Source organism: Calidris pugnax, unplaced genomic scaffold (genome assembly GCF_001431845.1).
Source record: "Calidris pugnax isolate Ruff unplaced genomic scaffold, ASM143184v1 scaffold246, whole genome shotgun sequence".
NCBI classification, from domain to species: Eukaryota; Metazoa; Chordata; class Aves; order Charadriiformes; family Scolopacidae; genus Calidris; species Calidris pugnax.
Genome location: NW_015090989.1, coordinates 2,637,036 through 2,649,473, shown reverse-complemented (window position 1 = coordinate 2,649,473; position 12,438 = coordinate 2,637,036). Strand labels below are relative to the sequence as shown.

General features: G+C 38.4%; 1 protein-coding gene across 1 annotated transcript in view; it reads left to right on the top strand.

The window, feature by feature from the left end:
* The window catches only part of RPGR (retinitis pigmentosa GTPase regulator), a 66,089-nt gene extending 64,050 nt beyond the window's left edge, over positions 1-2,039 (top strand). Inside the window, exons 16-17 of the mRNA XM_014954070.1 lie at positions 166-254; positions 1,326-2,039. Coding sequence (XP_014809556.1) covers positions 166-254; positions 1,326-1,535 — 299 coding nt within the window. The 3' untranslated portion in view covers positions 1,536-2,039. The remainder of the gene's footprint in view (positions 1-165; positions 255-1,325) is intronic.
* Positions 2,040-12,438: the final 10,399 nt, after the last annotated feature.

The window sequence follows — 12,438 nt, the reverse complement described above, 5'->3', positions numbered from 1 at the left end:
AGGCTGGGCATCAAATTGAGCTGAATATTCTGATTGCTTTTTTTTTTAAGATCCACATTTTATTTAGTGTCTTTTACTTCAAATATAACTAGAGGAACAGTTTTTTCTGCTCTTCAATTTGCAAGAATCAGAAGAAAGTTAATACAAAGGTTTCTATTATTGTAGATAAAGAAAGCACTGACAATCACACTGTGAACAGTTCTTCAGAGAACGCTGATGACCAAATAACTGGAGGAATCAGTGGGAGAAAAAAGGTACGTGGCCTGATTTTTCCTTCTAGTTTTACCAGTGACCAAGGCGGCAGTGGACAGTCACCAAGCTGAAGCAAATACCCAATTTACCTGATCTGCATGAGCAATTAAGCTGCTGAGCAACCTGTTCCTTCTGTTTAAGATTTGATTTTATTTTGTGATAAAATAATTTAAAATTGTCCAAATAATTAAAATAAATCATAGTACTTCTGTCAGCATAAATGAGATAAAGCCATTTATCAGCTGTGCATGTACAGCATGCCCATAGAAGACAGCTTGTTAATCACATCAGATTTTGGTGAGGTGAAAACTTGGGACTTGATTCCTACGAGACATTATCTGGAAGTATTTCCCACCATAGTTCTCTCTCAAAGCAGCAGCCAAGCTAGTTCACCTTGTATCTATTTCCAACATGCACTGATTTAAAGAATGGGTTTTATATATATGTAAAAACACACACATATATGTGCATGTTGAGAAATACCTTATATGGAATTTCTTACAGATTTAGGACCCAAAGGCTTCTGCAGAGACTGGCTGCTGTGGTTCCTGTTGATCAAAGACCTGAAGCACCAGTTAACTTCAAGCACATGTGTAGTCTCACTGACATAAAAACACATTGTCATTTAACTGTAATGGGATTACACACATTTATAATGAAGCATTTTAAGCATTTACTGCTCTGAGGCTTTGCAGATCTGATCCTGTATTTTTGGACCTTGCCTCAGACTCTTGTTTGAAAGAAACACAGGTAGTTCTGCACCACTTGCAGTGTTTTGTACAAACTGTACAGTGTGTAATTTGACAAAATGCAATCATTTTAACTTCCCTGATTCATTTCTGCTATTTTGACACATTTCAAATATTGCAGCAGATTGCTTTTCATTAACATTTTTTAAATAATCATTTTCTTTTGAAAAATTACTTATTTCACCAAGGAGAAATTTGTGACCTAAATTGACCTTGGTATATAGAAAAGGCTTTGTGTTGTTTTTTAATTTTTTTTTAATTTCACAGCTAACTGTTTTGGGCATATTATTTACCTGTTTTTTACTTCAGTTTTCCCTGTTTAAGCGAAAGCCACTGACAGGCCAGAAGAATGTATGTACCGAAAAGGAAGATACATCTGGAAAGCCATTACAGAATGAACAAGAAAAAGAAAAGGAAGATGTATCTGGTGAAGACAGTAAAGATGAAAACCAGAATCATACATTGGAGAATTCCAGGGAAACTGTGACTAACCAGGACAGAAGGATTAAATCTTCTACTTGTATATTACTCTAACACTGTTATAGTACGTAAGAATGTGACAGTCTTAAAGCACATAGTGCAATTTTTACTTGAAAACAGTTAAGACTCACTACAGATGTTAATGGTTGCATTTTTGATTGATTTGATTGCTGTGATTTTAAACATGCAGACCATTTTCTTGATATTTATTGATAATTTTAATGTTGCAATTGATATGCTTATCAGCATCTTGCTGGAGTTCTGTGGCCTTAACTGTTAGTGCTGTAAAACAAAATATATTTTTTTATGTGAAAAGTTGGATACAGGCATTTCGTGTTTTTTGCTAAATAATTCTATTCTGTTTCAGTCTATAGAGTACCACTTTCAGTATGATACTCTTGCAAAATTGTAATATTTGATGTAAGATATTATTTGGTTTAACAAGCTGGGTAAAAATGTTGAAGTTCACATTTTAAAGAGGGTACTCAATTACTCAGAAATACGTATGCATCTTTTTGTTTTGACTTAGAAAAAACAGCAATAAAACTTCTAAGTTAACGTGTAGGCCATTACTGAAGAAGTTACTTAAGTATGTGCCTAATTTCATACACGGCAGCGGTTGCATTGGAAACAGTACCTGAGAGTAGTGTAAGTAGCTAAGTGAGTGTCCTGCCAAAGTGGACCTTGGAGAAACCTCTCATTTCTGAGCGATGCTGAACACCTCCACTCCTCCTGAAATCGGTGTAAGTTGATGGAATCTCTCCACACAGAATCAGACCCAATAAAAAATGGACATCCTCACCATTGCTTCACTTGGATTCTAACCTTATAGTCTTTGAACATCCATACCTTAATGAGTCTCCAGAGAAGCTTTTCCTACAGGAAAATAACGTAAGCAGAGTTACTGTGGAATACATTGGTTTGACAAACAGATCATTATGGGCTAAATATTCATGTTTTTCTCAGGCAACCTAGTTTTTCTTCAGATGGAGACTGAGCAGCAGGAGTAATGAATCCCATTACTGGAATGGATGAGGAGAATGTTTGGGGTTTTTTTTAATTAGTCCAAGAAGCAGAACAAACTTGCTATTCTAATTACCAGCATTGCCTCCAAATAAAATTTGATTTATGGAAATTTAGTACAGGTGAATAACAACTATAACCCTTACCATGATGAATCTGATCCAGGGTCTGTGTGTGGCCCTAAACTAAAACCTAAGCATACTAGAATATTAGTTTTTATGAATATACACAAGGTCTAGCATAAATATAAAACAATTATTTCTAAAGTAAGTACTTTTCAGGAATCTTTACAAGGGACAGATGATTTTTGTAGAAAACCCAAGAAAGTGTTATTTAATTTTACGGACATAGGAAAATATTTTAATATGCCTTTAGCCATATTTTGCCTTTGGATTATTAGTTTTTCCCAGTTTAAGAGTGGCTTAAATTTTATAAAATATAGTCAGGAGTGTCTGGAGTTGTTTTTGATGTGGAAGTTGATTCAGCTGAACGCTTTGTCCCTATAAATAAGGCAGGTGCCCAGATTCTTTTAGGGGGCCTCCTCTGTGCCACAGTAGGCATTGCACTAAAAACCTGAATGCTCAGGTCATCCTTTGACAGAGTTAATTAAGATCCTTTTCTTTCTGTTCTTTTTCCTTGGGCTACTCTTGAGTTCTGCAGTGAACCTTACATGAGCTTTTTTTTTTTTTTTTTGCCAATGTGCATTATATTTGCATATTTTCTTGTTTTCCTGAATGCACATGTGATTTCTGTTCTACTTGGATATTGTTGTGAATAGTAAAGAAGTGGAAAAGGAGAAATGAAGTGCCCTCATTAATTTAAATAAGCTTTAATTATTTTTAAGGGGAGTTCAGTCACAGAAACTTGAGTTCTGCAGTGAACCTTACATGAGCTATTTTTTTTTTTTTTTGCCAATGATTTTAATATGCCTTTAGCCATATTTTGCCTTTGGATTATTAGTTTTTCCCAGTTTAAGAGTGGCTTAAATTTTATAAAATATAGTCAGGAGTGTCTGGAGTTGTTTTTGATGTGGAAGTTGATTCAGCTGAACGCTTTGTCCCTATAAATAAGGCAGGTGCCCAGATTCTTTTAGGGGGCCTCCTCTGTGCCACAGTAGGCATTGCACTAAAAACCTGAATGTTCAGGTCATCCTTTGACAGAGTTAATTAAGATCCTTTTCTTTCTGTTATTTTTCCTTGGGCTACTCTTGAGTTCTGCAGTGAACCTTACATGAGCTATTTTTTTTTTTTTTTGCCAATGTGCATTATATTTGCATATTTTCTTGTTTTCCTGAATGCACATGTGATTTCTGTTCTACTTGGATATTGTTGTGAATAGTAAAGAAGTGGAAAAGGAGAAATGAAGTGCCCTCATTAATTTAAATAAGCTTTAATTATTTTTAAGGGGAGTTCAGTCACAGAAATTGTTACCATAAGGTCTGTTTCTTTTTTTTAAAATGTGAACTAATTTAGTGAAAAACATTACTTTAAAGTGGGTATTACCCTTAAAACTAATGCTACAGAAGTTTATGTAATAGATTCTAAACTGATATCTACCAAAGCAGTTTCAGGGACTTGAACATTTATCTTGTCCATACACTTCACTTAAGAAGAAGCAGGAGCCATTCAGATGTCTTTTTTTTACATGTCTTCCTCGGCAATAAAAAAAAAATATTAAAAAAAATAAAATTATATGTACATGTGTATTAATTTAAAGGGGTTTTTTTTGACGAATTCACAATCCTTATGATTAAAATGTCAGGGAATTTTATTACTGAAAGTCTTTCATTAACTGATGAGTAGGAAAAAGTGGAAGAAACATTTATAATAAACTTTTCTCTGTTTTTTCTTTTTTTCCCAAAGACCACTATATCGACTTAGATTTAACTGTCCTGATGTACAGCTAGATCGTGCTTTAGAATTACTGTTTTTCTAAAATTTCACCATCGAACATACCACTAGGTGGAGTTTGTGCTCTTCCAAGGTGTAACTGGTTCATCCCACCCACCCTCCGGAGCCAGAAATTTTCCTTCCCCTGGCCCCTGAAAAGCAGTTAAAGATACTCGCTCTGTATCAAATTTTCTGATTCAAAATTCTCTGAAAACTTTTATGTTTTCTGGTATATCGCTTTTGGCCTTCAAGTATTCTGGTATCTTGACATGTTTATATAGTGTATTTTTAAAGTTTTACACTGTGTATTTGTAAAAACATAAAGACAGAAAACTACAGTTTCTCATGTATTTCTCAGTCTAGATGTTTGGTGGTCAAATTCTGATGTGTCAATGTAAGCCTAGGTACATATGTTTGATATAAAAAGAAGTGCTATTAGTGCATCTTGCAGACATACATATATATGTAAATACTGATAAATAACTGATATCTACCAAAGCAGTTTCAGGGACTTGAACATTTATCTTGTCCATACACTTCACTTAAGAAGAAGCAGGAGCCATTCAGATGTCTTTTTTACATGTCTTCCTCGGCAATAAAAAAAAAATATTAAAAAAATAAAATTATATGTACACGTGTATTAATTTAAAGGGGTTTTTTTTTGACAAATTCACAATCCTTATGATTAAAATGTCAGGGAATTTTATTACTGAAAGTCTTTCATTAACTGATGAGTAGGAAAAAGTGGAAGAAACATTTATAATAAACTTTTCTCTGTTTTTTCTTTTTTTCCCAAAGACCGCTCTACCGACTTAAATTAGATTTCACTGCTGTGATGTACAACTGAGATCGTGCTCTAGAATTACTGTTTTTCTAAAATTTCACCATCGAACATACCACTAGGTGGAGTTTGTGCTCTTCCAAGGTGTAACTGGTTCATCCCACCCACCCTCCGGAGCCAGAAATTTTCCTTCCCCTGGCCCCTGAAAAGCAGTTAAAGATACTCGCTCTGTATCAAATTTTCTGATTCAAAATTCTCTGAAAACGTTTATGTTTTCTGGTATATCGCTTTTGGCCTTCAAGTATTCTGGTATCTTGACATGTTTATATAGTGTATTTTTAAAGTTTTACACTGTGTATTTGTAAAAACATAAAGGCAGAAAACTACAATTTCTCATGTATTTCTCAGTCTAGATGTTCGGTGGTCAAATTCTGATGTGTAAATGTAAGCCTAGGTACATATGTTTGATATAAAAAGAAGTGCTATTAGTGCATCTTGCATACGTACATACATATGTATATGCACTGATATATATATATGTGTGTGTGTGTATATACACAAAGATATATATAGAGATATGTATGTATGTGTCTATGTATATGAATGATCTACCTGACCTCCTGAACTTTCCATTTCATCCATATATTTACAGTCCCTTCCGGCCTGGGCGATTCTATGATATGTGTGTATATATACACAAAGATATATAGAGAAACATGTATGTGTGTGTGTATGAATGATCTACCTGACCTCCTGAAATTTCCATTTGATCCATATATTTACATATGCATGTTTGCTGATATCCAGGAAGCACAGGATTCATTTGTGCAGCTGTATCATTCCTATGCAAGTTTGTGGTGATTGAAGTAGAAAAGGTGAGAACATGCTGTTTAAACAGTATTTTATATACCCAAAGATAATAATAATATAGCAAATGAACTTTGTGCAACTTCTTCCAGGAATTAGTTGTATAATAAGCAAACTAGTCCAGTCTTTGCCCCTGGGGAAGATTTTAAGTCATGCGGTTAGGGTAGCTGAAGTAAATTTAATTAGTATCACAATGGTAAACCACTGTAACTCCTAATAAACATGTATACACAAGCTAATCTTACAGGGCTATTGGTAAACTGAGTAGAGGTTCACTTAAAATGTACTCATGAGTAAGACATTAACTTGTCCAGCTGTTGACAACTGGCTTTTGACATCCAGCATTTTTGACACTTTCTTAGTATATCAGCAATGATTTGTTGCATGCAAAGCCTATTCTGTACTCAATTTCTGTTGAAATTGCTGGCCAGGCTCCTTGCTGGCCCAGAAAGGGGTGGTTCTTAAAGCCACAGAGTTACACAGCCACTAGCCATACTACTGTCACAGAATCACAGAATCTTCTGGGTTGGAAGGGACCTTAAAGATCATCTTGTCCAACCATCAGCCTAATTTTGACGAAAATAAACACCCGCACAACAAACAAAAAGCAACACCATCACTAAACTCTCTACATCTGGTAGCCCCACAGGTAAAGGAGTAACACTTCACTCAGATTTATGACCTGCACCTGGCAGCATGGAGGCTTAGCAACATAGAAAAAAAAAAAAGTTCCAAAATTACCTAAACTATCTGAATTAGCAGTAAAAGTGAAATGTATTTGAGTTGGCTATTAAAATCCAATATTGAGCACATTTAAAAATACCCAAACGCTGTATAGGAAATTGATAACCATTTACTGCATGCCTGGACTATTTTATCTCTTTATAAATAAACTACCTCTAAATCTCCTCCGAGTGTTTGTAAGAGCTATATTATTTCTACTATTCACTACTCAGAAGGGTTTACAACATTTTCACTCCCTGTTAAGTCAAATTTTGTTTGTTGTGTGGGTGTCTATTTTTGTCAGTTAGGTTGATGGTTGGACAAGATGATCTTTAAGGTCCCTTCCAACCTAGAAGATTCTGTGATTCCTTTTAGAACTTACATAGTGTCCTGGTTAAGTGTGATGAGGCCACTCTCTGTGGTGATAATTGGAGAAATTAATGCTTTGGTGGTAGGTCTGCTTTGCTCAATACCTCATACGATGAGGTCTCAAACTTCACACCTATTTGCCTTCTAAAACTGTGTTGGAATTACATTTTAATCAGACCGGATAATTAGCAGTCTCTTTTTCAGGACCAGATAGTAATGACTCAACAAAAAACATTGCAAAATCTAAATCTGGCTAAACTGTTGTTCTTTTATTTGTACACAAAGGAATCTTTCATTTGCAAGACCATTCATTTGATGTTGAAACAGTTTAGACACAGCTGTTTCTGATCAAACTCATCAAAAGCTGGGGCAGTATTAACAGAAATTTAAGAGATGTTAACAGCTTTTAAAAAAATTAAAAATACAGAGGTTTTGTTCTTCAGTACATCTATTAAACATTAAACCATATATCTGCTGATATACCACCTACTATTCTTTAAAATATTTATGCATCATTCAGTATCTAAGAGCCCAATATTGTCTCCCCTGCAAAATTTCTGGTGTGTTGGCTGCCTAAGGACACTCTATCAGTAGGACACGTGCACCCCACCAGACGGAAGGGGGAAAAGGCAACTGGTGTTCTTGGAAGACCTGCTTCTTATGTGTACCATGTATATGCTACGTATGTGCCTGACCCGGACTTCGCATTTAAATTTTCCATAGCAAGGTTTTTGGTAGTGGAGAAACGGAGGGAAAGTGAGTCAAGCCATCTCCTCTATGCCACTGCTGGAAGGGAGGGCACGAGGCCACTAGTAACTGGGGAGACCCAAGGAGACTTCTTCATATCACTGATGTATGGAGCATGTTAAGTGCTCAGGGACAGACCACACAGAGAGTGCTACCCTGAAGAACATTTTGTTTCCCAAAAATACATTATTTCCACAGCCAGGACAGTATATTCCTTTGCATTTTTGTCAAGGAGTGTGTCATTAAGGATTAGGCATGACCTAAAAAAGGAAATCACTCGGATATAATTTAAGACTATTATCTCACACAAGGAACTATTTGATCATTATCTCTGTTATTTAAGCTTATAGAATGAGAATTTTCATTGGTCTACATCCTTTCAGCATTTTTAGCCAGTGATGCCGTCTTGTAGGATGGTCTCAACTGTTTCTTGCCTGCCTGTCATTTTAGGAAAACCAGTTTTCTATTAGAAAACAGGAATAATCACTTAAAAATGCAAAATGAGTGAAGCCTCTTTGACAGGCGTGCTATCTGCAGCCGAGATATCTTCTGATGTCTTTCTCACTGTGCCTTCCTCACTCTTTTTTTGCCATTTTTCTTCTTGGTGCCTCCAGCCCCTCACCACAGCACTGCTTACAGCACAGCTGCTCTTCCCCCCTCGTTACCTCCACAGCTCAATCCCAATCTTTGCTTCCATTTCAGTTTCCCCCACCGTTGTCAGAGCTTCAGAAACCTCCCAACCCTGGAGTGGACTCCAGCAGCCTGCAAGCCCCCAGAGTGGGATGCTAACAGGGATCAGCGTCCTAGCAAAGTTCATAGGCAACAGGCTGACATCCAGAAGGGAAAAAAAATTGGCCCTAGGAGCTGGCAATTACAAGCAGCTGGAAGGAGGATCTGATAACAGCAAACATTGAGCAACAAATAAGTATTTCTAATTGTTGCTGGCACTAAACATCATAAGAAGGTAATTCATAAACTTCAAGAATTGTAAGAATTGTACAGAAGAGTTGCATTATTTTTTTCTCTGTTATTATTATTTTAGGACTGTCTCTGCAGATATTTACACAAGTAACTTGAAGTGTTAGAGCATTCTCACTCAGTAAGGCTGTTCAACAGGCTAAAACCACCATCTAGTTTGGATTGGCCCCTAGTTTGTCATCCTCTTGTCATGACTAATCAAATCTTAGTTGGGGCTTCCAAAACTTAATTACAGGCAGCTGGGTTATTGGGTTGTTATTGGTTTGGCTTTTTTTTTTTCCTTATCATTTTTTTTCTATTTGGAGAAAAAAGGTCAGATTGTTAAACATTACTAAAAATTTTACTTTAGTGAATTTCTCCCCTCCATCACAAGCTGTAATTTTATTATCACTGTAATTCTAGTTAAGTTACAGCTATTCTGGTACAGAATAATAAAATTGTACAGAATAATAAAATTGTACTTCTGAACTGCTATTAAAAAAGCATGAAATTATGTGCTTAAATTAACTCCTTGAGATAGTAATAATATATCTTTAAGTCTCCAAGAGCACTTAACTTTGCTTTGGGTCTGATTGTTTATTCAGCTAAGACATTCTTGCACGCTTTCATCCTGTCGTGTTGCTTAACTTCAGTTTTTAAAGTTTTCTTTATTTAATCTGTGACTGCATTTAATTTAATTCTGAACAGTCGAAAACTGTGACTCTTCAATGAAAAGCACACTGGTGATTTCTTGTGTAATGCCAGTAGTGCCTGGAACTCCGAATAGCCACAAGCTTAAATATTTGGAATTTTTTTTCTATGAAAATTGAAAGCTGAGCTGTGAGGTAAAAATGACCAGGACCGCTCTTTCAAATTCAATAAATGTGACGTTTGTTTAATACATTCCTAGTTCCAAATGCATTCTCCTATTAAAAGGTCCCTTAAGGAAACGACTTCGCAAAAATCTAACTTGTGTTACAAATTCAAAAATGTTCTTTAAGGACGCCTTCAACTTGTCTTTCAAGCCCCCATCTTTTGGATGGTTTGACATCGCTGCCCTTCTAACAGAGATGCAGAATAAGGGTTATGTTGGCGTGGAGAAACTCCAGAGCCAGCTGGCATCTGAATGAATGCACACCTCAGTGCTGGCGTGTTGACAGGGCTAATTTCCAACAGCCCATGAAGGAGACATTCACGCTGCTGGTGCTGCTCGATTCGAGCTGTAGCTGGCAGTCTACGTAAACTCTTAAATCTCTTGCTTTTCTCAGGGGAGCTAGGACACTCCAGGGGTTGGATGCTGGAGGAAAAGCAGCATCCCAGGTGAGCACATAGTAAGCTTTGCAGAAGCCCATGCAGCTGATGGCCAAGGCATGGTAACAACCAGCCTGAAAACACCCATGCTTCAGGTGTTTGAACGCCTGGCATCGCGCCTACGCAACCAGGAGCAACGCAAAAGCAGTTTAAAAACTCATTGATTATAGAGAATAAAGTGGAATGTGCGCCTTTACCAAGTTGGATGCCACAGCAGCAGTTAAGTGATTGCCCCCACTACTGACGACTTAGCTTCTCCCACTTGAGAGGCTGACCAGACAGGGAGGATTTGTCACCACCAGCACGTTTCTGCACGGTGGCAGGGCAGTTTTACATGGCTAGAAAAGGCTTCCCAAGCGAGAGGCTGTGAGCCCCGTGGGTTTCGGACAATATTGGGACAGCTGATGGAGAAGCTTAAGCTGCATCAAGACTTCTGCTGGCAGCGGCTTCTTCTCGTCCAATGCTATCCTACTAGTATAGACCTTATATACTTAGGAGGAATGTCTCAGTGAAGGCCAGTGTTCGGGAAATGGGCAGCTAAAAGGATACACATGAAGACAAAGCAAGAGATACCTGACCCATTACGATCTGCTTCAGGTACCTCTATTGCTCCAGCACATTCACATGCTGAACTTTTACCAAAGTTTTGCAGCACCAATAAATCACAGAGATTATCGCTATTTATTACAGATGTCTAACCTTTTACTTTAATCTTTTCTATGATATCTCTGCCAACAATAATAATAGCCTGCAGCACTCCTTTTTCCTTATTCTTCTGCTTTCAAACAGAGTAAAGTAGGTCTTTTTAATCTCTCCTCACGTGGAAATCTAATCTTTCCTTAGGGTGTTAAACCGCAATGGCTGAGGAGATGCTATGCTTGTTTTTGTTACTCTTTGCTTTTTTTTTTTAGATCAAGGCGATCACAACTGTATACAGAAGCCTGGGCAGAGCACAAACAACTCAGAGAAGAGCTGGTGCTGAGAACCTCATGCCTACCCATATTCATCCAGGTATTTTACTGGAGAGGAGCTCTGGCCTCTTGGGTGCAGGAGGTGCCTGCACTCCTGTGCATGTTTCTGTTTCAGACACCAAACGTAGCAGATTTGCTTGGTACCTCAGGTACACTCCTGATCCAAATGAACACTCCGAATAGAAGAAAATATTTTAGAGAAAGGTCCCAAACACAGCGCCCACCCAACAAGGTCTCATTTCTTTCTTAGGCCGCTTTGGTATAGCCAGCCTCAAAGGTTGGCAAAACGGGGACCTCCTCTTCTTCTGTTTCTAGACTAGCACTTCCCCTTGAAATGACTATCCTCCCTCTGAAAATTGGTATCCCTTAAAGAAGTATTTCCTTACTATTAGAAATACTCCCAATTTGTCTGTGCTTTGCTGCAAATAGCGTAGCATGGAGGAACTCCCTTGAGATCTCTCCCCCTTTACTGCCCCAGCATCCAAACTCTTTACAGGCACTGCACAGGCTGGGGCAGCGCTTTCCTGCACCTTCACCAGTCTATAGTGTGCATTAGGTGCTCACTCTAAAGGCAGAAAGGGGGGGGAGTTAATATCCAAGTTAAGCTGTAGTCAAGCTGCAGAGTTGACAGATTTCAAATCAGAAGTGTTGGAACATTTGATGCTCTGCCTGAAGCCCTCGTTTCCGTAGGGTAGGAGTGATTGGGGAATTTGCTTTCATCTGGAAGGCGGAAAAAAAGCCTCCAGTCTTTTGTGGTTATGGAAGAAAGCCTGAAACTGTGACCCCACAACACCCTAGCAGCTCAAAAAGTTAATGGGAAATGAGAAGACTTCAAAATTATTATATTTTTTTTTTAAGCTCATGACTTCTGAGGATCTGACTCATGATTTTCGAACATTTAAGCCTGTCCATCTGCAAGCTGCTGAGCAAACGAAGCAGTTCATCTTGGAAAGCCCAGTCCGTTTCCTTGCCCGCAGAACCCTCTGGGCCACCACCAACCACCACCTTGGATGGGATGTGAGATGGCAGCGGCCTCCTCTCCTTGCGAGGCTGCTGGAGAAGGGACGGGAGGGAGCCGGGGCTCTTCCTCCCCATCCCACCCCTGGCTCAAGGGGAGCCCCAACTCCTGGGAAGCCGGGGGCTGGCACCCTCCCATCCTTGGGGGGGGCACTTGGGGGGGACACCCGGCCAGCTCGGTGCTTGGCTTGACGGGTCAGGACACACACAAATACACACACAAAAACACACACACCTCCCAGGGTGAGGGACCCCAGGCCACCCACCAGTGCCGAGGGACCCCACTGGCCGGGCCAGGGCGA